The 26816-nt window shown below is 46.3% G+C and overlaps 1 protein-coding gene, 1 long non-coding RNA gene and 1 other non-coding gene across 5 annotated transcripts in view; 2 read left to right on the top strand and 1 right to left on the bottom strand.

Annotated features, from left to right (window-relative positions):
- Lamb1 (laminin B1) overlaps positions 1 to 16971 on the bottom strand; it is a 64499-nt gene extending 47528 nt beyond the window's left edge. Inside the window, exons 1-7 of one of the 3 annotated variants that reach the window (XM_006514992.3) lie at positions 16955 to 16971; positions 16516 to 16637; positions 15251 to 15426; positions 12925 to 13060; positions 9614 to 9687; positions 3467 to 3655; positions 3318 to 3381 (exon numbers count right to left, since the gene is read on the bottom strand). In XM_006514992.3, coding sequence (XP_006515055.2) covers positions 3318 to 3381; positions 3467 to 3655; positions 9614 to 9687; positions 12925 to 13060; positions 15251 to 15426; positions 16516 to 16552 — 676 coding nt within the window. In that variant the 5' untranslated portion in view covers positions 16553 to 16637; positions 16955 to 16971. Of the gene's footprint in view, positions 1 to 3317; positions 3382 to 3466; positions 3656 to 9613; positions 9688 to 12924; positions 13061 to 15250; positions 15427 to 16515; positions 16879 to 16954 lie in introns of those variants that run through there. The other 2 variants (XM_006514993.1, NM_008482.3) reach the window with 2 other exon arrangements.
- Positions 16972 to 17024: 53 nt separating this feature from the next.
- On the top strand, positions 17025 to 23481 carry Gm32899. Its single transcript, XR_381427.4, has 2 exons — positions 17025 to 17107; positions 23261 to 23481. It is a non-coding gene; the product is annotated as a predicted gene, 32899 (long non-coding RNA).
- Positions 23055 to 23184, top strand: Gm24613. The gene has a single exon (XR_003950328.1). It is a non-coding gene; the product is annotated as a small nucleolar RNA SNORA65 (small nucleolar RNA).
- Positions 23482 to 26816: the final 3335 nt, after the last annotated feature.

Raw genomic sequence — 26816 nt, 5'->3', positions numbered from 1 at the left:
AATAGAGAAAAGCTACCTTTGTAGGGGAAGAAAGTCTCAACCAAGCTTGTCTTACAGTACTTTTTAAAAACAGCATAAATGTGTACTGTATTTCTATTATCCCTCCCTTTCCTCACCCCATCTTTTCCCTAGTCTCCCCAGATCCCTCTCCAATTCACAACTGCCTCTTTCAAGCAAGTTTTAAGCAACATTGTAGTCTACATATTTTTGCAAAACATTTTCATATTTATTAATTCAGTATAGCGACATGAAGACAAAGGGGCTTAGTTCTAGGTTGCCAGGCACATTGTTTCTTCTACATAACAGTTTCTTAATAATCAGTTTGTCCTCTTTTACGCTTTTCTCCTCCTCCCCAGGTCTGTAGGTCTAAGCTTATTTGAGGAGATGTCGGACACATTCTATATAACTAAATAGACCAAGGGCCAATCAACCTGCTACTCAGGTGGTTTTTCCTTAATAGCCAAGCAGCTTCTACTGAAGTGAACCCCACCAGATCTGGTCAGCCCACCTGCCTGCTTCTCATTGCTCTCTGAATTCTGAAATCGCCTGCCAACCTGAACTGTGTTTGTGCTAATGCATATTGTCAGCTTAGGATACAAGGCAGAACGGGAGCAGCCCAGTACGTCAGGTTGTTTCAGACGCCAAATGAACACGTCAAACAGTTCTAACACGTGCACAGTTTACAATGAAGACTATAGAAATGGCTGGGGCTGGAAAGGGAGAGTCCATGCATTAAACTTAGGCTCTTTGTAAAAATCAAATACAAAACAAAGAACCCACAATCTTGCTCTGAATGGCAGCTGTCACAGCAACATCTGCAAACCTCTCCGGCACAGAGAGTACTATTGACTAGAGGCTGCAAAACAAACGTGGAGGGCAGCTGGAGTATTTGGAAACCCTTGAACTTCATAGAGTCCTCCAAGGAGCAAAGAGCTCCCCACTCTCTCCCGACATAAGGAGCAACAACAGAGCCTCAGGCTGCCTGCTCTTCTAAGAGGCACATCCCTTTGAAGTGAGTCTCCAAGGTCCCAGCCATAGAAATTCTGTTCCCTTGATTACTAAGTAAATCAAAGGCGTGATCAGCTAACATGGGCAGTTCCTAGAAACAGGTCTCCAGATGCCACCAAACAACAAAAGCCAGGGAAATGTAAGGCCATGAACTGAATACATTCCTGGTACCACACACTTCACCTGCAGAGCAGGTGAGCCCTGTGAGGGACTCCAGTGCCATTTGTCCTGGAGCCAATGTGGGTATCTTTCACTACCAGTTTTTGAGACCTACAGAAACAGCCTCGTGGCTTGTTCAGAGTCGGCAGAGACATGCCATTAAAAATTGTTTTTACAACAGAATGAATGAATGAACTATAGACCCTGAATAGTTTGGGCCACACTAAAATTAATGTAAGTTGTTCTCTGTAAACATCCCCTGGGTTTTCTTCTACTTTTATCTCCCATGTTGCAAGTGTGGAAGTTCCATGAGACCTTGGTTAAAAATAGGGCTGCACACAGCCGACAAAGACCAACAAAAACCAGACGTGTCTCTACTCGGACTGATTGCAACCTCATAGCAAGGCCGAACAAGGGAGGCTAGCTCCCTCCGGCACCCTGACACTATGGCTTTCACTCTGACAGGACAGTCTCAATGCAAGCCCTAAGCTGTAGCTGTTGGCAGAGTCAACATCACCAGTACCCAGAGCTTCACCCAATTGCACACTGGGCTGCTCGTTTATACGACCTGTTTTCCTTCAAGCAACCCTCAGGTTGGTATTTCTGTCTCCAGGTCAAGATGGGGGAAGAGGGAATGGAAAAGTTTTAAGTCACCAGGTCATGGAGCTACATTATGACAAGAGTCCCAGTTTAAACTTGGTCTGACTTGAAAGCCATTGAGCTTGCTTCTGCTTCCTGAGATTTATTTACAAGTAGTCCTGCAGTAACAAGCAACTGTTGAACAGCAAAGAGAGCACTGAACTAAGAACTGTTGTGAGCCTAGCCTTCAAGGGCTGAGCCATCTCTCCAGCCCCTGAACTAAGAACTGTATCAGATGAGCTCCAGAATCACCTGCCATTTCACTGCCCCATCACCTGGTATGCACGACTCTGCACTCGGTGTTCTCACCCATCAAAAGCCTACATGGGCCTCACCTTGCTACATCTCCTTGTCACGATGGCACTTCGGATTTTTCTCAGTATTGGTTGTTTCCCATCGCCTGTGGATAAGAGCTCTTGCCAAGAGTTTTAGCAGAGCACAGGCCATCTTGCCAGAGATATTTCCCAAGTATCTTCTGTTCTCTAGCTAGGAGACTAATTATAGCAATGCACAGAAGTGATATGACAACCTCCAAGCCTTATCTTTATTCTTGACCGCTACAGATCAGAATTAGGGCAGCGACAGTGTGGTAATTCTGCTAGTGTAGACAATCCTAGGAAGAGGTAGAGTTTCATAGCTAGGACTGTCGGATTCAGTAAGTAATAAAGGATGCTCAATTAAACAGAATTAATGATAAACCCTCAGTTTTAGTGTCAGTCCTAAATAGCATACAATAAAAAAAAATCATACTAACCATAAAACCATAAATACTAGATGGGGTATACTTGTGCCAGTTAAAATGTTACAAGGGTACTAAAAAAGAACATGTTATTCATCTGTCACTCAAATCTAACTGGATAGCATCTTGTATTTTATACAGTGCGACTAACTATGGCAACTGAGCTGTAGTTCTTCTTTGAGAATCCTTCCAAGTGCTGGAGAGATGGCTAAGTGGTTAAAAGCACTGGCCACTCTTCCAGAGGACCTGGGTTTGATTTCCAGGCTACACAGTGGCTCACAACTCTCTATAATTCCAATGTCCAGGGGATCAGATGCCCTCCTCTGGCCTACGAGAGCATGAGGCATGAACATGGTACGCATACATACAGGTAAAATACCCACAGACATACAATTAAACATCCCTCATGCTGACTTCATACAAGCAAAAGAAACATCTATTTTATTCCAGAAGCTATATTTAGGGGGTGTTTGATTACAGCAGTTTAATCTGTACTCTAATTTATATACTGAGCATCAAAAACAGAAGGTGGCATGGTCAGTCTGATTTTTGGAGTTCTGCTGACATAGTCAAAATGTGTTTCTTATCAGTGAAGCCTGATTACTGGTAATTTGAAGTGGGTTTTTTTTTTTGGAAGACCACAAAGAAAGGAAGAAGATCTAGGTGTATGTAGGACTGAGTATCAAGATATCGGGCCACACAGCACTGGGTAGGATGAGACCCTCCGTAAGTACTGTTTCCCACCAAAGCATGTATTTCAAAACAAACTCACTCTGTATCCTTGGACTATAAGGGTCTTCAATTTTGAAAGCAGGATCTAAAGCACGAAATATTACCTAAAAATAGATCAGAGGGTTGGTATTTTTGCAATGATCAAAAGGCAGACTAGCAAGTAGAGAACTCAATCAGAGGCATACAAACCTCTCCTTCTGTCGAGGGCTCAATGTCAGAATATCGAGAGTCACAGATGATGTCATCCACTTTCTTCATGGGTCCAGTTGAAATGCCTGGGAACGAGCTCTCACAGTCGTAGGCGAAGTATCTGTACACGCCCCAAGCCTTCCCAAAGTCAGAAGACCGCTCGATCAGCATGGCGGCTGGGCGGAATGTCTAAAAGCAGGAGGAAAGTCTCATTCCATGGTTCTGCTTGCTACTCTGTCCTTTTGTCCCTCCTGTGTGCCTAAGCTGACTGTGTGCTTGGTATTTCTGTGGAGACTGTTCTTGAAAGGCCGCACTTGTAGCAACCACCTGGTAGACCAGTAAACTGTTCCTTCTTGAAGCTGATTATAAACAGGCCCTTGTAGCAAACACACTTGGGTATATTAACCACCATGCCCAGGAGAGAACTAATTTTGAATGCTTGCTTTCTCACTTCTTCATTTAATCATTCCATAGATGATATAGCCTGTGGCTTATATAACATCCATATGCTACACACAGTTTAATAAGGAGCACACACACATAAAAATCATAGTCATTGTACAATAATATGTCAAGCACCACAGTACCATCACAGGAAATGTGAGAAAACAAGCAGCATTACTCACACTAGCCCAAGAATGGCAACAGCCAAAGTGCCTATTAGCTGGTAAAGAACACAATGTGAGCCTAGAGTAACTGTCCTCTGGGCTCCACCCAGCAGCCAATGGAATAAGCACAGAGACCCACAGTCAAATGACGAGCTTGGGAGTCTTGTGGAAGAGTTGGGGGAAGGATTGAGGGACCTGAAGGGGACAGGGACTCTACGGGAAGACCAACAGAGTTGACAAACCTGGACCCTCTGGATCCCAGAGACTGAACCATCCACCAAAGAGCAAGCATGGGCTGGACCTAGATTTCCTGCCCCACCCCCACAGGTAACAGATGTGCAGCTTGGTCTTCATGTGGGTCCCCCAACAACTGGAATAGGGGCTCTCCCTCAAGTTGTTGCCTGCCTGTGGAACCCATTCCCCAACTGGGCTGCCTTGTCTGACCTCAGTGGGAGAGGATGCACCTAGTCCTATAGAGACTTGATGTACCAAGGGTGGGGATGGGAGAGTGATTGGGGGTGGGGGGTGGGGGTTCTGCCTTCTCAGAGAAGGTGAGGGAAGAAAGGGGGCAGGAACTGTGGTAGGGCTGGAAGGAGGGGTTGTATAATGGGATATAAAGTGAATAAGTAGATAAATTAATGAAAGAACTAAATGTGATAAATACAATAGACTAATTTAGCTGCAAAAGGAAGGGATGCCATACTCTCTGTAACATACAAGGACCTTGAAGGCACTGTGCTAAGTGAAATAAGCCATATACATTTTCAAATATTATGATTTCATGTATATGAAACACCTAGGGTTTTAGATGGGAATGGAAAGGGGTCATGGGGAAGAGGGGTGAGACAGCAGGGGTGACTATTTAGTGACTAGTTCAAGTTCCTATCTAGGGTGATGACAAAGTTCTGGAAACTGACAGCAGTGATAGTCTTGCGCTATCCTGAGTATGTCTAACATCACTGAGTGGTACACATAAGAATGGGGAATACTGATATGCATACTGTACCACAAAAGTAAGTAGTTTTAAAGGAAAAACAAAAACCAGAGACTATTTCAGAGGGATGACATCAAACTGGATCTCGGGCTGGGGATTCAGCTCTGGGTGGCCCCAGGTTCAATGCCCAGTGCAGCACAGGGGGGCATTACTGTTTGACATGCTAACAGACTTTCTTTGCCTTTTTGCCATATAAGTGAGAACACTAAAAGATTTATGGGACCTAACAAAATGAAAGCTTATACATAGAAAATAACTCTGACAGCACTGTCATTAAACATGGAAGATGACAAGAAGCAGAGGAACCAAAGAAAAGATGAAGAAGGTCTCACACTCTAAAGGTATAACATGGACAGAGAGAGATGAAGTCTACTGTCCTGTTAGTGACAGCACACTGCACTGAGTTACATACACTCGATCTATTAGATCTTAGAGGAGAAGCAGATAGGCCCCAAAGCACGGGTGGCTGGGCTGAAAATGGCACGAGCAGCGAGCCTCTCAACCTCGTTTGAGGGCAGCCATATGTGGGCATGGCATTCAGCTTTGCAGTGTGGATTTGGGAGTCACTGCGATCACTTAATACTTGAATTTCCTCCAACAAAGCCAATGGCAAGAGAAAGGCCAGCACTCTAGGAAAATGCCCAACAGGCTGGACACGGGAGAACAGGAGCCGGCAACAGTCACCACCTTTCGCTTCAGCTCCGAGTGTGTGCTCACGCATGCGTACCTTCCTCCTCCCCAGCCAGTGGCCTAAGCAGAAAAGCGAACAGGCAGAAGGTTGGGGAGGAATAGGAACAAGACAAACCCCTCAAAACACACCGAGGACTTCAGGAGGCCATGAAGGACACAGTCAAGAGTAAAACGTAAGAAAGAATGCAGATGGAAATGGGCCACGGGCAGATGCTTCCCAGCCATGAACATGCTGTGCGCACTTTAGGAAGAGGAAGCCAGATTGCCGTGGAGAAAAGTCAAAGGAAAGTTCAGCCAGCCTAGAAAACAGAGCTTAAGTAAATATGAATTCCTGAATTAAGTAAGATCATCACTTGGCAGACAGAGCTTTTACAGAGCCTGATGTTGGGAACTAGCAAAAATCTGCTAACCTACTTGCTAGCATCCTTGATAACCCTGCCTGACGGAGGCAAGGCAGAAGAAAACGATGTTTCTATCAAACTGCAGAGAACTGTAGACTAAGGATTTTAGAAGGGGAACGGAGAAGCTGCTCTGACCATCGGAACCTGGACTGGCAGGTGTGCAGGCATGGCCAATCCCATGAGGCCACGCTCCCAGTTGGGAAGGCCTAAGAGGCTTGGGCGGGGCACACCTAGTCAGATATCTCCGCATCCTTAGACAGCAGAGAAGAAACACACAGAAGCTTGCTTGTCCTGGCTGTGCTGCCTTGTCTCTCACTTTCTGGAAACTTCTAAATCCCAAGGGACCCTGCCCAGTCATCCAATTTCCTGTGGAGTTAAGAAGCTGCTGGAAACCGGAACCACACACTTCACCTAAAGGACGGAAGCCTCTCCCCACTCCCACCGCCGTACTTAGTCACCAACCTTCTCGGGCCCCTTCTAGGGCTGCACAGGGACCGCTGAACGCATAATAACCAGGAGAGACTGGAAACATCTGTCTATAACAACAACATACTGGCACATGCATATAAACAAGCTAATCCACCTCGTAAGCAGCCACCTCCACAGCCAGAGTGGTTGAGGATAAACATGAGCTCTTCATCTTTGTCCCCGCTTTCCTTTACAGTACTGCTAGGGAGACCCACATCTTCCTAAGGACTTCAACTTCCCGGCTATCCTGGACACAACCCTTTCCTTCCCCTGACCTGCCTCCGCGCCTTCTCCACTTCAAGGTCAGCCTCAGATTCTAAAGCACCCAAGCAACCATTCGCAGGAAGTAGGGGCCTCCTCTTCTCTGCAGCGGTTCTCAGAGCAGCCAGGGCAAAGCGTTGTGGGGTATAGAAGCATGTGGATACACAGTCAAGTGTTCCAAGGACCGGTGAGCTCCTGACATTTGGAAATTTAAAATGCCCTGTAATCTACAGCTCAAAAATAAAATAAAATAAAATAAAATAAAATAAAATAAACAAAAACAAAACCCGTTGTGGTTATGTATCTCAGTCTAGCCTGGAACTTGCTATATAGATCAGGCTGGTCTTGAACCCACCGAGACCCAACTTCTGAAGTTCGGGCTTGGTGCCATCATGGCGGGTTTCCTTGCAAAATTATTTTTGTGACCTCCAAGTCTGTGGCTCCCTACTGCCTATGAAGTTCCCACTCCTCAGCAAAGAGTTGAGGTCCTGCTGACTGGGACCTGCTTCTCCATACTTACTTTCTTCACCTCCCTGACCTTGAAACAAGTGGATGCAGTACTTATTGAACAAGCCTTGCCCAAAGAGCACAGCAAAGGTCACTGTTCTCAGACCAATGGCAGTTTTCCTTTATATCTTCCCTCTGAAATCTTTCTCACCCCTCCTGGCCCAGGTAAAGGGTACGATTGGTCTCCGCTCCTGAAGTTTCTTCCTTATGCCAGGCTGTTATGTAATACTTTCCTCCCAAGATTTAAACTAAAGATTCCATCCTGAAGGAAGCTCCTTGAGCAGGAAGGGAAACAACTCAAAACAGCTCCAGGAAGTCCCTGAAACTGACCAGATTCTCTAGGTCCCAAATATAAGCTGAGAGGAGCAAGCCAAGCAGCAAAGAAAACTCTCAGACAGAACCAACTATGAGACAAGCAGTAATTAGCTGAGCTGCCTGAAAGAGGTTTAGATCAACCGAGGCACACAGAAAGGACGCTCTCTAACCTGTTCAGTGGCCTGCAGGCTGTGCAGAGGGTTCCAGGTTTCCCAGCTTTTGTGAGCTGTCATCAATGCTGAAGTGGGCCTTGGAGTTGCAACTATCTGAGTCATTTCTGCTCCTGTAAGTAACCCCTCACCCACATTTCTATAAGTAACTGTTACTTTCCCATCAATTCCTGTAACTCCAATAAAACTCACTGGTTCACCAATGCGCTGGATTCTGGTAGCATCAGCACGGGTACTTTGGTCTGTCAGGGGTTTCCTATCTGGGGTATGAGTAGATGAACGTGTTTTGTTTCCCAAGGAAAAGTCTTCTCACAATACAAGCTAACAGACTAGCCGGCCCAGAGCATGGCAAACGCGGCTCTGGCGTGGGTCCTGCTGTCTCACAGAAGCTGGAACCTGGAAGGATGAACCTTGTCCTTCATGCTGAGGTCCACATCCTGTACCTACAGTCCACACCTCAGCACCTTCTCAGACTAACCTTCAGCACCTAGGTGTAGAACAGAATCTCATCTCTGGCCCACTATTCCACAGAATATGCACTCTAAGGATTTTGAGCATAAATGAACTCAGAGCCATCCATGTCTGTGTAGCAGATGCTCTCTCCAAAGTAAGATGGTGCCACGAACATCAATAAAGAGGACTGTAAATATTTTAAAGGTCACAAAACATAAAAATGACATCTTCATGTGGGACAGAGTTTAAATTTAACCACTAAGGTGTAGTGTGGCCCATGAATGGAGACCGCAGGCAGCAAGGAGTCCCTGATAAGCTAGTAATAGCCCTTATCCAACCACTGTCTGCTGCATTTGGTGTCTCCATCACCCTGCCTGCCCCATCAGTCACAGTGGACCACTGGGGGACAGCAAAGGGGTGAGGTACAGAGGCCTGGGAACCACAGAGCTTGATGCCCCTCCTAGTTGCATTCTGACTCCCACGCCTGCCCTTGCTCCTCCTCTGCTTCTCATACTTGGGTACCAGACAGAAGCGAGATTTCCATGGTTCCTTGCCAGCAAGGTAAACTGATCCTCCGCCCCTTTTCCTAATCTGAGAGGATGCCAGCAAGTCCCCAACTCCAACTGAAAACTACCCAAAGGTGATCTTCATCTGGGGAGCAATAATTAAATCATGAGTTTTGTGTGTGCCAACGTGTACTTTGAGCCATGTGAAGCCTGTCATTTTCAGGCAGCTGCTTCAGCAACAAAGGCACTTTGTATAGAGACATTCCCTAGTCCTAGAGTCATTCTACATCTTGAAAAGAAAAATGGAGAGGGGGAAAAAAAAACTGCATTCAAAAAGGCATGCATTTTTCTTTAGAAACTGTAAAACTCTTCCCCCAGTTTTGGCAAAATCTTGGAACCTAAGACTTGAAACATTACTTTGTTTTCAGTTACCAAATTCAGCCGTAGACTCTAACCATGAAGGATCGGAGATGCACTCTGCAAATGTTTTATCGTGGTTTGGAAGGGAGTCAAGTGCTGCCTTTCTCAATGGGAGAAAGAAAGGGGTCTCTAATTAAAAGTTTATAGATAAATTAGGATGAAGAATCTACTTAAGCTAGCACATGTGAAGGGCAGTTATCATGTCCCTGTTTTGAAAGGGACACAATTATCCCAACTTAGGACAACAATTAACATTTAAGTTCTCATTTAGGCCAACTCATAAGAAACATTGTCTCTGGACGTGGCAGTCGCCCAGCTCTGGAGCCTGCATCCGAGACAGCATGGATTCCTTACCTTGAAGGTCATGATGAGATGAGTGAAATGGAATTCTGCTTCCAGGTCCAGTTGGATGGTCACGTTCTCCACACCTGCATTTTTACAGCAGTAAAGGAAATGGTGAGACCAACGGGGAACACCTCTGAACAGCTTCTTAAATGGTCCTCAAACCCCTCATACAAGTTTCCCCTTGTGTCTTAAAACTGGAGTTGAAGTTATTAGTGTGAGGGTGGGGCTGGAGGGGGCATCCTTTGCACTTCTTTAGTTCTCCATAAATCACTCTGGAGTTCTGCTTACTGGATCTGTTCACTGCCGCAGACATCTGGCAGAAGGCCCCTCTCAATACTGCTTGCTCGGGAAGCCACACCCACTGCCCCCAACCCTCCAAGCCAAAGGCACCCCCTCCCCCAACACACACTTGCAGTGCACAGTAGGGGGTCAGTCTGCAAAGACACAGAAGAAATACAAATAATTACATGTCCCCCGCCCCCCAACTGACAGCAAAGAAAGCAGGTGAGCATCACACCTGGTGACGCGTGCCAAGTCAGGGAAACTCATCCTTGGTGCAAGCAAGCGACCTTCCACTATACACTTCTGCCTCTGAGGCAAAGAACCCATCAGATAACTCAGCCTGTCCCTGAACAAACACAAACTTCTCCCCTTCCAGGGGAAAAGCCTGCACAAACAAAGCTGTACGGTGCATGGTGCCCTGAGGGTCAGAGACCCACTTGAACACACTAAAAAAGCCACTGGAATTCCAGGGAGAAGAGGCTCCTCCCCTAACCCCCCAGAGACCCCGCAGAAGCCGCCCTGGCTTAAGAGGACTGATCTACAGTCCCTGTAAGGAGATGCCCCCGGGGCCCATCCTCCCAAGCAAAGAAGTCTGGAAGACAGGAATGTGTCAGAATGAATCATGCTACAGCTGGTATATTCTCAGGAAGTCAGTAGGACCTTTTGAAATAAACTTGCCTGCTGGAAAATGGCCAAGCCGACCGAGGGGGAAAAAGTGGTCACTGGAACGGATATGAGTTAGTTGGAATGCTAAAGAAAAACACGGGCAATCATAGCAATGAGCCTTATCTAACTCGCTAAAAAGAACCGTCGGACAAAACCACGCTGGGCAGTTCCTTTTGAGTGAAGTATTAGCTGAGCAACTATACGTTTTTCCTCTTCTAGGCTTTTGAAAACCTGTGATGTTTGTTCAGAACTAAGAGAGAAATAATGAAACCAGGTAAAGCACAAAGCAAGACTAGCAACATTCCTGTAACAAAGGCACTGCGACCGGTATCCCCAAAGCGCATTCCTTTCAGATTCACAGCCTGATAAAGTAGGGTGGTTTGGGGTTTTCCTCTTATTTATGGGAAGAAACAAAATCCACAGAGAAGAGACCAAGATTATTTTATGGTGTGTGACTTGTCATATCTAAGAGTGAGTGAAAAGTCACTGAGGATTCCAGGCCAGGCCCTGAGCCCGAGGCCTTGGGTTCAACCTCACCCTCTAACCGCCCAGCTCCCGCCCAACACACAGAAAGGAGATAACTTCAGAATCACAGAGAGTCTTCCATTGTGAGCTATCAGACAACCGAGATGACAAGGTATAGTAACAATGGGTGACTTTCTGGATGCCAAACCCCATCTGTCTAATCTCATCTTCTCTCTGTGACAGAGCTCAGGCCCCACTGTTTGCAAAATCTTTCCGGCATCTGGGTCCCTTTGTTCCCCTCAAAGCTATTGAAATGAATGAACTCCTGACATCATTAAGAAAACCTTTAACCACATCGAAAACCATTTTAACATTTTTTAGCTAAAATGGGGCCACCCTCCCAATGTCCCGGAAGCAATGCAATGTATTTCTACTTCATTGCAGGGATCGCTCCAGAGCGTGAGAGGTCGAGAAGAGCGCCTAGACTCTGCTCACGAAAAGGCTGAAGCTGTTTCTGCAGACCTCTGTGACTCAGGTGGGCAGTCCTCTTTCACAAGGAACCACGCCAGTGTACTCCCTTGTAGAAACTACCAATTCTGAAAAGTTAGCCACATGCTTCCAGAGGGCCCATCTCTCTCTCAGGCAAAGTTTGTATCCAATAGGAGTCTTAAGACTGACCAACAGGGGCTGGTGAGATGGCTCCGCGGTTAAGAGCAGTTACTGCTCTTTCAAAGGTCCTGAGTTCAATTCCCAGCAGCCACATGGTGGCCCACAACCACCCGTAATGAGATCTGACGCCCTCTTCTGGTGCATCTGAAGTCAGCTACAGTGTGCCTATGTATAATAATAAATAAACCTTAAAAAAAAAGAAAAGAAAATATTTAAAAAAAAAAAAAAAAAAAAAAAAGACTGACCAATAAACTAGACTAGAATCCGAGTCCTTGTAAAAAAACCTGCCAGTTACTGAAAGCCATAAAGGAATTCCTCATAACAGGGTGGGAAAATGACAAGTGCCAGCCAAAGATACATGACACCTAATGAGCAGATCTAGCCGTTTCCAGGTTGTTTATGGAAGCTTACGTTCAGTACAAGGGCTCCTATAATTTTAAAAATAAGAGGATGTAATGAAGTCCGGCATGCATGGCAGTCTCAGGTTGGGAATCCAATTTTAAGACTGAGGTAGGAGGGTTTCAAGTTTGAAGCCAACCTGTGTTTCATATAAAGCAACAAGTTGTTTTTAAAAAAAAAAAAAAACTACTAAGATCCAAGCTACAGAATTAAGTAACCGGTTCACCAACTGTACCTTTGTTCCCTAGATTTCACATAGCCATGGTTTTCTAGCAACATTATCATATCTGATTGTTTGATTTGCATAGGCTACACTCACAACACTGCTAAACAAGGAGGCAAGCTGCCCAGTTTTGTCACAGTTCTTATTTTATGGGACTATCAGTTGTTTCATGAATCTTCTGTGGCTGGAAGGTGGGGGAGGGGCTATGCATTGTTTTTGTTATCCACCCCCTTCCTTGAGGGCTGGTAACAAGAAAAAAAAAAAGGTGACAGGCCTGTGACAGGCCTGAGGTGTGTAGCTTTCCCATGCTCGCTCCTCTCTCTCTCTCTCTCTCCCCTGACTCCCTTCAGCACACACACAGTCCCCAGAAGCCCCCACAGGGTGAGGCCTACGCAAACTCCTTTGGTCTAGCATCAAAGGCTGCTTCCTAACAGGGCACAAACTCCAGGACGGAGGGTCAGATTTAACTGAGCAAGATGAGTGTTCCAGACAGTAATTCTGTCAAGGGCTCTAATCAGAGAACCAAGAAGCGAATCACAGTCACAAATACCCATGTGACCTTCTTCCCAGTTCCCAGGCACACTCCAAGGAACGTGCTCCCACAGGCATCACGTACCATTTTCCGATTGCCACCAGATCTTAAGGCGGTTTGGAGCAAATGTGGTGACCACGTTCTCAATGAGATGGCTGTCGGGGTTGAGGGTCTCGTGATAAGGGTCTCGGGAGTCACATATGAAGCATTTCTTGTCCTCCTAAAAGCACAACAGTAGCATGGGTCCATGAAACAATGTCATTTAAAAAAAAGTCATTAAATCCACAGAACAGAAAACAGACGACCACCTTCAAGAAAGATGAATGTGGAAAAATTATATAATATATGGCCTATTTCTCACTTTTAAACTTACTGAACTGTCCAAAATGATCCAGAAAACTATTTCTTCCTTTCTTGCAACTTAAGATCAAGAGTAAAATAGGGCATTGTTTCCATAAGCTACTAATTTAATCAAAATTAAATGTCTCCGCTTACATCTTGATCTCTGTGTGCAGCTTCCTCAGAAGTCACATGCAAAAGAGGTAACGGAGAGTTTTTGCTGACATAGTGCAAAAGGAAAGGAAAGGAAAACAAAAACAAGAACAAAACCCAAAACTGTCTGCCTGATTTTCTAAAGCCTACGTGAGGCAGGAACCATAGATGAACAAACGCATCCTGAAGGACCAGGTTCTTAGCTTCTGCTTTATCCAAGGATGGTGGATGGGGAGCAGGCTGACCTGCAAACTGCTCAGAGTATCTGGGGCAGGAAGTCCTGTGCTGGGATCACCATGAACGGAGGGCACTTCTGAGGATCCCACATGAGCACAGGCTAGAATGAGGACAGACTTTGGTTTCCATAGAAGTAAATTCATTTCTTGTTTTCTTTTTTTCTAAATGGGAGCCACAGCCACTCTAGGGTAAGATCTCTCCTCTTCACAGCATGTCACAGTGAACCAAAAACAACACTTAGGACTTCTGTTCTCATTTGGAGCTTGGCTCTGTGCCTACATTTTCTAGAATACTGATTATTTTTACATCTAAAAATGATGTTAAGCATGAAATAGCTACAGACCAATGCACATCTTATAATCAGAATTTAGTCAGAGATAATACAATGCCAATATAGACTGTACTTTAACATTTGCATCTATTTAATTAACTTCTCACCAAAAGATGGGGGATGGGGCAGGACCCCTGGGGCAGTCAGGGCTGGGGTACAAAGGGATCAGGAACTACAGTACCATGTTTTCATTCTCTACTCCTCAGTGTTTCACAGAGAGGGGAGATCCTGAGATCTCAGACAAGCATTCTACAGTGTCACAGCTAATCATACAAACAGGGGAGTCTGGCGCTCCTTGCTTTTAAGTGAAGTTTTCACTGTGGACGAAGCTGATTTCAGGATCTGGTGACTCACGGACAGAGAGCACTCTGACCTCTGAAGTAAATGTTAGCAAGACATTTTAGGAGAAATGAAAATGCTAACATTAGAAAAGGTAACATGAATTGCCTTCATTAACTTGTAGTCAAGGAAACTTGTTCTGAAGAACAATTACCAGAACTACAAAAAAAAAAAAAGTTTAATTATAGCCTCCCTCTAATCAGGAGGAAGCAGTCTAGACAGCTCTGGATAAACCTGGAAGCAAAGGAGTGGAATCCACTTGGCCATGTTGTGACGCCATTATATTACATGTGCAAAGCCCAGGTCACCCACAGACTAACACCTGTTACTGTCAGAGGCCCCATTCCATTTCCAGCCTCTTTTTATTTTTCCCCGGAGAGTGAGGTAGGGGTGGTGGGAGGACGGTGGTGGAGATAAAACTCACATTAGCTCTTATCTAAACATGGCCAATGAAATCTAAAACCTGAGACCACTTTTAGAAGCATATGCCCCTCATTAATTTCATTTCCGTCTTCCACTATGATGATGCCATGACAACCAGGGCATTTTTCAGTAAGGAAGTATGTCTGATCCTGACTGAATCACCTCGAAAAGACTTCAGCGCTTGGGGCGTCCTTATACTCAAGCCAAAGATGGAAACCCAACACCAACAATGCAAGAAGAGAACTGAACCATCTACAATACACAATTTCAAAAGGGTTTGATCAAACAGTATAAATAACAACAGAATAAAATACAGGGGACCGTACAGGGCACAGGACAGAGGCTAAGCTCATCTGCAGCCCCGGGCTTCTCCTACTGATGGTGGTGTTAGGTGGCAGGAAATGTTTGGCGGGTGCGACTGTGCAAATGGAGATTGGGACTGAGCTACTGGCTTCATCCCGGGGCTCCTCTGCTGGTTGTACTTCCTATCTGGATTGACAGCAGGATGTGGAGTCTCCTGGGCAAGCCCCTTTGATCGGCCAGGAGGAGGATGCAGCCCACAATGCATTCTCTAGACTCGTGTCTTACCTGCAGGTGGCTAACAATACAGTAGGGCTCTGGTTTGTGCAGTCCACATGTCGAAGTCACGGAGAGCTTTTGCGCTCGGCCGATGAGAAGGTCGCCAGTGGCAGGGTAGCAGCTGCCTTCTGCGCAGCCATAGCTGAACTCCGGTTCCTGAGCGCACACTCGGGTGCCCCATAGGGCTACAGAAAAGAAAAGCAACAAGGTTAGGAAGAAAGAAAAAAAAAAAAAGCAACCGACAAGCCAGGGCAAAAGAAAACAGCAGGAGGGGCAGACAGAGAGGATTAAAAAGAAAGGAGACTACATAGAAAAAACACGGTGGAGAGATAGGCGCAGAAAAGGCCTGGAAAGCTGGGACAAGGAAAAGACAGAAGGATGAAAGAAAAAAAAAAGACTCAGAATCGTCATTAGGTTTGACTAGCAGTCAGCTGAGCGCAGCACCCAGAAAATACAACTGACTTTTTTGTCTACTCTGATCTACCCCTCTATGAAAGGTGGACAGAGTGATCCGGTCACTTCGAAGTGCCTGGACCAGGGCGCAGTGAGGTTGACCCTGCCAAGCGCTGCACACCCGCTAATGAAAACCCGCGTGCACATGGCAGTGCGCGCATCCTCGGTGTGAGTGTGGTTAGTCTGGGGGCGGGGGGGGGGCACAAAAATATGTCCGCGTGCACGCGCCAGGGTCACCGGCGATTGCGCCGGGTGAGGCACCGCGTTTGCCACAGAAGCCCTGAGCTAGAGACGACTGGTGTGTCTCTGTAGTGGCTTCAACGCTTCGCCATTCCAGCAAAGCACCCGGCCCAACTGTTCATGGTGCCACCCCGAGACAAACAAGGATGGTTAATTAAAGCCACATGGCTCCAATCTGTTCCCAAGTCGAAGCCTGCTCTGGGCCCCGACACTTTTGTGCGTAATTGGTTTTTCCAGGACCCTCCGCAGTCTGCCCAGCCACAGCAGGGAGCCTGCCTTCCGCAGTGGGGAAACAGCGTTTAACTGGTAAAAGGTGCAAAGCCCTGGAGCGATCACCTCGGAAACCTGCAGGAGCGCGAGCTCTGTGCGCAGAACCCAGTGGATGCGGGTCCGCGGAGCTCCGCGTGCGCGGTCCCTGGCCACCACCGAAGCGAGAGCGGTGGCGATCTCACGGCGTCATTTCCAACCACTCTCTCTCCCCCGATCCCCCAAAACTGCCTTCAAAGCGGGGGCAAACCGGTTTGGGGGTTTTCTTCCCTAATGCCGGAGCACACCCCTCCCCCCAACCCTTACTGAGTTACCTAGGACACCAAAGGCGAACACCTGGAGCAGCCCCATGTCCAGTCCTCGCAGACGAGGGGACGCGGCACGGGAAGGAGGACGCAGCAGGCAAGCTGCCTGTCTTTTCTTCGGGTCTTCCTTTCTGGAGAGGTAGCGGGGAGAAAAGGCAAATGTTGGGAGAGAGGAGAGGGGCCCTTCCATTTCCTGCCGCTCCCACGGAAGCGGGGGCTGGGCCCAGGAAGGGGGTCAAGTCGCTTAACTACTTTGTTCTCCTCACCCGGCTGGGCGAGCGCTCAACCCGCTCCTGGCAGCCCACCGGCCCAAAGAAGGGAATTAGAAAGTTTCGCCTAGGGAGGAACCGAGGGAGGCGTCTCTGCTCATGCGCACATGGAGAGCGGGGGCGGAGGGGGCGGAGGACAGCAAGTTGGCTAGGGGTGGGGGTTGAGGTCCAGGTCCCACCTCCCCAGGCGCCTCTTTTGTTTTAAGGCAGCGTCTGCTGAAGCTGTAGGGCATTGGTACTTGAGTTCCCAGCGTGGGCTGGCGGGTCCGTTTCTGGGCGCGCTTCCCAAGTGGAGCAAGCTGGGGAGGGATGCGTCGGGGCTGGTCCCGGAGGTAGGTGTGTAGATCGGCCGGCAAAGGGGGCCGGTAGGACCTACCGCGGACTTATACATTTACGTTTATAAGAAGTGAGTCACGAAATGTGCCCAAGGCTAGGAACTCTGGCAACTAGCGCTAGAGGGAGGTGAGCTAGGTTAAGCCCTTAGAAAAAGGGTCAACCTGTCTGGCTCTTAGGAACTTGAGCTCCTATAAGCATCCTTACACCACGACTCAGGATCAAAGAGCTAGAGCTTTGCGTGGGTGGGTGCTACATGTGTGGTGTCTTCCTATTTCATAGGAAGGACACCAGTGGCTGCACATTCTTTGCGCACGAATTTATTCGGGACGTACCTATAATCTCTGGTACCCAGGGGGTTATAGCTCTGAATTCTCTTCTGTTAAAATATACACAAAATAACCTGTGTTACCTGATCCCGGGTAATTTCTTGAATTCCTTTTCCCACTTCACGGTGGAAGGGTTGACACAGCCAGGAAGTTGGAGATTTTTGATGAGACACCCTTCTCCACACTACAAACAGAATCCTGCAACCACCTTAAGCACGCAGGGAGGGGAAATGGGGGGGTGCTCTAAGGAAGCCTCTCATAGCGCTTCAAGGTTAAGTGGGGGTAAACAGAAGGTCTCTGTCACTGGGGAAACCTTAGAAAGGAAAAAGAGCTTGGGGACCACAGACCCCAAACCTTTGTAAGAGCCCAACTTGTCTGCCTTAAGTGTTCCTTAGTCTGACCCTGGAATGAGGGAGCTTAAGTCAGCTGTTAGACTAGTCAGGTGTGATTGCTTTCCAGCCATCACAAGGAGAAGGGATTAAGCGGCTGATTGGTCAGTTTTTAACTCAGCTGAAACGAAATTGGGCCTAGGGAAGTTTATAATCATTAGACCATAGAGTTCGCTGTTCTTGGAGTTTAGAAACCTGTGTTAATTATTCTCCAAATCAGCCCTTGCCCCGATGCAGTTTCTCCAGTATTTGGCCCCGCAGATGCTTGGGATTCCCAACGGCTGGCTGCACAGCCTGCAGGGATTGAGAGTACCCTACAGTCGAAAGGGTTTCATTCTGCAATGGGTGTCTAATAATATAATGCCAACCTATGCTCCTTGCTCAACCTTTAGGGCCATGAACTAAAGTTTTATATTGGTTTACATCTACCCAAGTTGCAGGTGACATTCAACTCCTCTTTTCTTCCTTCCTTCCTTCCTTCCTTTCTTTAACACTTTGGTGGTTTTTTTTTTTTAAAGATTTATTTATTTTATGTATATGAGTGCATTGTTGCTATCTTCAGGCACACCAGAAGAGGGCATTGGATCCCATTACAGATGGTTGTGAGCCACCATGTGGTTGTTGGGAATTGAACTCATGACCTCTGGAAGGGCAGTCAGTGCTCTTAACCACAATGCCATCTCTCCAGCCCACAACTCCTCTTTTCTGAGACTGGCTTTTGCTACAGTAGCAGACAAGTCCTGCTGGCCCCCTGCCCCTGGTCAGTGAACTCTCTCTTTATAAAGGGTCAGCCACCTTCAACACTCTCAAGAGACTGGCTGCTTTCCTGACCACCTCGCTCACAGGAACCAACACTACTAAAAACAAAAACTAAATAAGGGTTTTTGCGCTTGCGTGTGACGCATGTGCGTGGGGGCCATCGGTTGACATCTGGTATCTTTCTCCGTTATCCTCCTTATTTATTGAGACAGTGTCTCGTTGAATCTGGAGCTCACTGAGCCCACCTCAGACTTGCCTCCTCTTCTCTGCTAAGAGCAACATGCTCATATAAAAAGCTGCTGGATCTCTTTCATCTTAACTAGCCGTGAAAGGAGCCCTGGAGCACCGTGCAGCCCCTGTCTTCCATTCCTTCCTCTCTGTAGCCCAGGCTCTTGTCCTTAGGGTTTCTGCTTCCTCACAGCTCCACCTCTGCCCCACCACAATCCTGCCTGCTTCCATCTCTACCATGGCTCTTAGCTTGTTCAGCTGAATGCAGTGCAGTGCAGTGCAGTGTACACACACACACACACACACACACACTCACACACCCACGCCATGGTCCTCTTTGTCCCTGTAGGGACATATGCTTCAAATGACCACACCCTCCCTCTTTGAGACTCCTCCGTCCGGGCGCCCAGGACACAATTCGGATGCTTCTCCCAGGATTTGACCTTTTCTATTTCTCTTTGCCATCTCTGATCCGGTAAACACCAGTGTTCCCCAAGGTCATATCTTCTCTATTTGCCTCCATTCACACACGGTCATCCACATCCAGGGGCTCCACCAACTGCCCTTGTCCTCCTCTCTGTCCACATCTGTATCCTTTATCTGACTCAGAACTTTCTAACAGGCCACCAAGTGGCTCCACTTTGCTTATGAACAGGCACGTAAAATTGATGCACAACCGAGCTCATCCTTCCACCCACCCTCAGACAACAAGATGAGTTAACTGTCATTTGGAGTATTGGTGCCGTGGTTCACCCCTTACCTAGAAAGCCGGGGACTTTCATGTGTCCTGGTGTGATTAGCAGGGAAACAAACTTGGAACTCCGTTATTGTTAATAATGACAGTGACAGCAGAGGGTATAAATAACATGTCAATGAAGCCAGCCCAGCTCGCAAATCATGGATACATCTCCTTCAGCAACTCCTTTGACCTGACCATGAGGTCCTGCTCTGATTTCCTAGCATCTAGCTGCCTCCCCAGCCCCCCACCCCCAGCCCTGGCATTCTTATTTCCAGATCCTGTCCTCTCCAGTTAGCTCCTCCCCAGGACTCTCAGGAGTCTTCAGAATCATAGCCTTCATCATATCATTCTCTTGTTTAAAAGCTATAGTGTGTGTCCTCATGACTACTCATGTGCCCTCTATGGTGACGGAGTTGCACGTCCACTTGGCTTTTTGCACAGCCTTTCCCTCTTCCAGCATTAAGCCAGATGCAGTGTTTGTGACCCAATGCTCCAACTATGTGCTTATGCGCTTATCTCTCCCAGGAGACAATGAAGCAAGGACAAGCACCACATTTTCCCCCACCCACCCAGACACTGGCCAGCACACCACCAGGTCCACCAGAGAGGTGCTCAGTAAGCAGGGTTTGAATCAAAGTTAAGACTAGTCTCTGTTGTAAAAACATCCTTAATTCATATATGTCTAGTTACCTACTATGAATTTGTTTCTAGTAGGAGGACGTCCCTGCCCTATTGAGTTCATTTTAGGAATACTTTCGAATTTTACACATGAACAAATTCTTGCAGCTTAATAAAGTATATACAACTTCATTTTTTTTTTCCTGAAAATGTTGCAAGTTTGGGAGGAGTGGCTATCTTGGTAATCAGCCTGCTCAGGGCTTCACTCTGGCCAGCTACACTTTCATTCATACCCACCCTGGAGAACTCTCCGATTTGGAATGGGCAGGTGGGATTGCAGATTATTGCCTATTATGTCTGAGAAAATATGGGGCAGGTATCTCCTGGAGGCACGTATTATTCCCACTTGAAACACTTCCACCCAGAACCACTTTCCAGGTCATCTCATTTCCCAGGATTTAAATGCCAAGTGTGCATCATCTTACATTCTGATGAACAGTGAGGCAGCGAGGACTTTGCATTCAAGGCTTTGATCTTTAGATCGGAGAACCTGACTATTTACATAAGCTTGTTCTTTAGAAAAGTATTTGGATTTTGGCTACTTTGAAAATTAGATTGAAGTGTATTTCTGGAGATTCAGAATTGAACCCCCCTCCTTACACACACACACACACTGTGTAGCCCTGGCTGTCCTGGAACTCACTTTGTAGACCAGGCTGGCCTCCGACTCAGAAATCCGCCTGCCTCTGCCTCCCGAGTGCTGGGATTAAAGGTGTGCGCCACCACCGCTCGGCTCTTAAGTCTTATATGTCTGCTTTTACAAGAAAATAATATGAATAATACCACTTTAGCTGATTAAGGGAAAAAACAAAACCAACACTACCTGACTTAGTTCATTGCAGGAATACCAGATTTCACATACAAACCAGTTCTTGTGTATTGTGCTCCTACAACTTCCTCAGTTCCTGAATGTGTTGCTGCTTTGGAAGGCAAGAGTTGGGTGTCTCAGAGTACCTTTGTGCATACCCCTTAAAGTGTTTTGAATAAGAATGGCTTCCATAGACTTAAGCATTTGAACCCTGGGTCCCCAGTTGATCCTGTCGGGAGAAGTTTTGAAAGTATGGTCTTGCAGGAGCAAATATATCTCTTGCGATCCCATAGCCTCACCCTGAAGAGAGAATCTCTTGTACTGTATGGAAGCATCACCTGTCAATAAAATGCTGTTGGCCTATCAGCTTAGACAGAAAATACAAAGATGAAAATGGAAGTTGTGGTACAGAGAGGGTTTCTGGGAATAGAATCAGATGTGAAGGAGATTTGCCCCAAACTCTGAGGAGGAGACAAACACGTGAAACTGAGAAGAAGATGACCAGCCACGTGGCATGCTGAGAAGAGAATAAAATAGATCATTGAGATATGATCTAGTCAGGGAATAGAGCCAAAGCTTTTGTCTAAGCGTTTATTCATGTGTGAGAAGTCTCAGAATCATTATTTCTAGGAACAAAGTGGACAGGTAGAAAGACATGAGGTGACAGGTGGCTATAAGCACATTATCCCACTTCCAGTTCCCCCTCTCTACTTCCTGATTGGGTTTGAAGATGTGATTTCTCAGCTTCCTGATCCTACGGCCATGCCTGCTGCTCGTTGCCGAGGTCCCCACCGTGACAAACTCTTATCCCTCTGGAACCCTAAGCCAAAATAAACTCCTTTTTCCTTGGTCATGGTATTTCATCACAGGAACAGAAAAGTAAGCACTCTGCCCCCTGTATACTATGTAGATCAGCACTCCACAGTTCTGTACTAAATGGTCGTGTCCCCCATAACTCTTTGAAGACTATGTCTGTACTTTGTCCAACTTTGCTTTCCCATTAGGGAAAGGGTTCTAGTGTATTATAGATATTGAATATCATTTGTCAGATGAATAAATAAAATTGAATAGCCTTTTGTTTTCACTGCTTAAAGACACACAGGCACATTACTGTTACCCTCTGTCATAGGGAAACTACACCAGGGGGTCATGGTACACAGTGCGATAGACTTTATAGTAGAAGCTGTTGTTTGTGCTTGTGTTTGTATTAAGTCGATTCCTCTAGTAACTTCCCTTGGATTGCCATGAGGGACTAGTACTCTCCATTCCAACCTAAATGTTCCAATGGTGGCAATGGTGGTCAGCCATTACCACCTCCCTCCTTCCCGTGAGTGGCTCAGAGATGGCTGTGATGCTCACATTTTTGCAGTGACTGAGATTGTGTGTGTGTGTGTGTGTGTGAATTCCTGGGAAGAAACTGCCTCTTAGTCCCTGTAACTTAGAGTTTTGTGGCTGTCAGCCTGCAATGGAGGAGGCTGCTTGAGCTTGGGTTAACACAGAAGGAAGCAGGTGTAGCTTTAGGACCACCTTGAAGTGTCATGATTTCGCTGTACCTAAGCCAGATGTATTCCCTAGGCTGAGTAATATGTTTGGATGTATAACGGGGGAGTGACAAATAAATTTGGTCTTAGCTTAAGATTTCGGCAGCTTGCTTTCTTTAAACCAGCCACTGAAGTAGCTGCAGATTCCATCTAAGCTTTGAGGGCTTTGGTAAGTCTACATACCCATTGCGTTTCACTTACAAGAAGATGGCAAGACCCAGTCCAGAGTAATTTTCTTTTATTTTTGTTTTTCAAAAAAAAAGATTGAATGGGGGCTGGAGAGATGGCTCAGTGGTTAAGACCACTGATAGCTAGCTCTTCCGGAGGTTCTGAGTTCAATTCCCAGCAACCACACGGTGGCCCACAACCATCTGTAATGGGTTCTGATGCCCTCTTCTGGTGTGTGTCTGAAGATAGTGACAGTGTACTCACAAATGTAAAATAAATAAGTCTTAAAAAAATAAATAACCAGCCACCCGCCACTGCACCTGACCAGTATTGTTGGCTGGTGCAATCCAGTGGTGAGCTGACAGTAAGCCCCAGCTTTTAGGAAACAGGGCTGTCCTACATGTGGATGGCTCTGTGCCGAAAGCATGGGAACAACCTAGCGATAGGTAAAATGGAACCATGATCTCAGAAGACAGGGGAAGCTGTAAAAGGCCCTGTGCTTTCTTTCTGCAGTTAAACACAGTGGGAACATTACTTTTGATGAGATTGCCAACATTGCCCGGCAGATGAGACACCGGTCTTTGGCTAGAGAACTTTCTGAAACTATCAAGGAGATCCTGGGTACTGCACAGTCTGTGGGCTGCAATGTGGATGGCCGCCACCCTCATGACATCATAGATGACATCAACAGTGGTGCAGTGGAGTGCCCAGCTAGTTAAGAAGCAACAAGAAAATATTTCAATAAAAGACTATCTGATAAAAAAAATAAATAAATAAATAAATAAATAAAAAGAAAGTCCAGTGATAGTCCCAAAGTGGGATCCAGCTCAAGGGGAGGTCCCAAGGCCTAACACTATTACTGAGGCTATGAAGCACTCACAAAAAGGGACCTATCATGACTGCCCTCTGAAATATCCAACAAGCAGCTGAGTCAGATGAAGATATTTGCACCCAACCAATGGACAGAAGCAGCTGACCCTGTTGTTGAATTAGGGAAGGCTGAAAGAAGTTGAGGAGAGGGCAATCCTGTAGGAGGGCCAAAAGTCTTAATTAATCTGGAACCCCCAAGATCTCTCAAACACTAGACCACCAAACAGGCAGCAAACATCAGCTGATATGAGGCCCCCAACACACACACAGTAGAGGATTTCCTGTTCATTCAGAGATGATGCACCTAACCCTCAAGGGACTGCAGACCCCTGGGAGTTTAGAGGTCAGGTAGAGTGGGGAGTGGGGACATCCACGTGGAGACAGAGGAGTGGGGAGGAGGTATGGGATGTGGAAAAGTCGGAGGGTGGATGGGGTGGGGGGATAACATATGAAATGCAAAAAAATAAATTAATTAAAAAAAAAGAAAAAGAAGGATTGATTGATTGATTGATGCATCTGTGTGAGTGTGCAGTATGTGTGCTAGTACTGGACCCTGTGTGTCCATGTAGATTCTACATTGTAGAGAGTAGAAGAAGCTGCTACCCCCTCCAGCACTCTCTGCCTGCTAATTTGAGGCAAAGTCTCTCTCTCTCTCTCTCTCTCTCTCTCTCTCTCTCTCTCTCTCTCTCTCTCTCTCTCTCTCTTCCTCCCTCCCCCCCCCCCCCAGCTCAGAGCTAACATTTTTCTTGCTAGGCCGGAAATTATCAGGCCCTAGCAATTCCCCTGCCTTAGCTCTCCACAGGGCTGAGGTTACAGGGATGGGCTGGAGTTGGCTGGAAATTGGAAATGTGGATCCTGAGGTCTGAACTCCTGTTTTCCTGATTGCACCACAAGCTGAGCCATCTCTCCAGCCCACCTTCACATCTTCTACCTAACAGTAGATTCTATCACCCCCAACCCCAGCTGAAAGTTCTAATCTTATGTTTACCAAGAACACCATAGAAACCCTATTAATGGGGGGCGAGTTTCTTCGGTTCTCTGTTTCCTCTTTGGTTGTGGATTTGGGCACCTGGTTGCTGAGCTGGCTCTTTAGAGATAAGTCACAGGGTCTGATGTCTAAGGTGGGGCTGGATAGCTGGAGGAAGCTCTTTTAAGAACAACTTTAAAATAGATTCATAGCAGGATTAACATAAATGTAGCCAGCTGAGCACTTAAGACGTGAATACAACTATCAACCCTGCCTTCAAGGTCCCTAGGTTCTATCTTTGCTTTTATTCAAAAGAAACTCACCATGTTTACTGAAAAACATCCTCAGGAAATCGAGCAGGCAGCTGAGTATTAATTCCATGTCGGATGCTAGGTTTTGTAGAGGGCAAAAGCAACTTAAGATGAAGTTTAGTGATGCTATCTTTTAAAACAATCCACCTAGATTTTTATTTTAAGGGCCATTTCCAAAATTTTTATTCTGGTTGATGTGGCCTGTCTTTCCCAGTTCTGTAAGATTCAGAAACCCAATAAAAGCCAGAGGAGAGGAAGCTGCAGTTTCATATTTCCTGTATTTAAAGTTTGTATTTTTCTTTAACTCTGCATTTTAATCCAGATTCTGTCTTTACTTGAAAAGCCAAGGCCCGGCTTCCCATAAGCACCTGAGTCCTCCCCTCCCCAGCTCCCCACAGCTCCAACTGCACAGGGTAAGTACTAAGAAATGCAAACAGAATTTAAAAAGAAAAAAAAAAAAAAAAAAAAACCCTGCCTATGGTTTAAACTGGTTGGGCTCAGGGCATGTCTTTGTCCTGGAGGCTCAACGTGACAGGTTTGTAACCCAGAGAGTAGATTAGACCCATGTGGAGCTCCGGGTTGTTAATTATTACCTAGGCTCATTCAGGAACTGGATCTCATTGGCAAGATGAACACTGTGCTAAGTATTTGTGGCTTCTCATGGAACACATTCTAATTCCCAGTCTAGAAATTGTTACCTGGGAGAAGAGGATCTTGGCCCCCATTGTGTTTCTGAAGTGATGGAAATGTTAGTAGATGCCGTGTCCTTTCTCAGTCATGGGTAGTCCTGTGTCCTTTCCCACCTCAATGTCCGTAGCCATCTAGGCGAGTCAAGACTAACCACAGTTCACCTGAAAGAAAGGTCTATCCCTCAGGAAATCCCTCACAGGTACCCTGCTTGTTCTTGCTAAGGCTGCTAATCAGACCGAGGAAGCCCAGCCCAGCCCGGCCCAGTGGATGCATTTTTATCACATCAGAAAACAGTCACTCCTGTGTTTCACTTCAGGATTAGGTGCTGTTTCATATATTGGCCTTCTGCTATCCCAGGATGACGCTGGGCATGCTGGTTCTCTTCACCATAGCTAACAAAATTCCTCCACTCTAGTGAGGGTTCGGGACTCACTGACTTCTAAGTGGTTCTGTTTAGAGATCATCAAGTGTGGTCAGCCCAGAATCCAATCATCTACAAAGAGGTCCCTCCCCTGACCCAAGAGTGTGACGTCATCTCTATTTGGCTGATCTTTAGCTTTGGAAGCTCTGCCGACCTTGCTAGCATCATAGGTCTACAGTAAGTGGCCCAGCTAGCATTGCTTAGGAGCCATTTCTTCAGCACCAGTAACTTTGCTATATACAGTGGCAGAGGGTCTACTCATAAGCAAGACCAGATTTACGTTAGTGTGTATATTACTGGGAAAATAAACAATGGCTCAAGGCGAAGATTACCATCTTAAAAAGTAATGTTAGAAAGTAAATATTGTTTCCAAACCTAGGATTTCATGCATGTTAGGCAAGGACATGACTAGTGAATTAAAAACAAACATTTATACAAAAACGTGATGATAAAAGAGACCCATTAAGTGTCGAGGCCTTTCCCTTGCAATTTCGTTTTTAAGCAGGGAGAATGTATTTGTCTGAATTGGTAAAAATCAAAGAAAAGTTCTAACAAGAAAGTCTGTTTTGAAGTAGAAATATCTGTTCTTCTTTGAAGGAAGTAGGCTAAGTTCTTACTCTGAAATACAGATCCAAAGACCCATGGAATTAAAAGGCATCAGTCACTAAGAAGTGCCCTCACGTCCAGGCACATCAGCCTCCTTATCTGTGAAACGGTACAAAGTTCAGATTCCTTCATCAGGGTGCAGGCCGTTTCTTAATCTCCCTGAGGTCTCCACATTCCCCATGTATCGGCCTCCCCTCCCACCCA

Source organism: Mus musculus, chromosome 12 (genome assembly GCF_000001635.26).
Source record: "Mus musculus strain C57BL/6J chromosome 12, GRCm38.p6 C57BL/6J".
Taxonomy (NCBI): Eukaryota; Metazoa; Chordata; class Mammalia; order Rodentia; family Muridae; genus Mus; species Mus musculus.
This window is presented reverse-complemented; position numbering and strand designations above follow the sequence as displayed.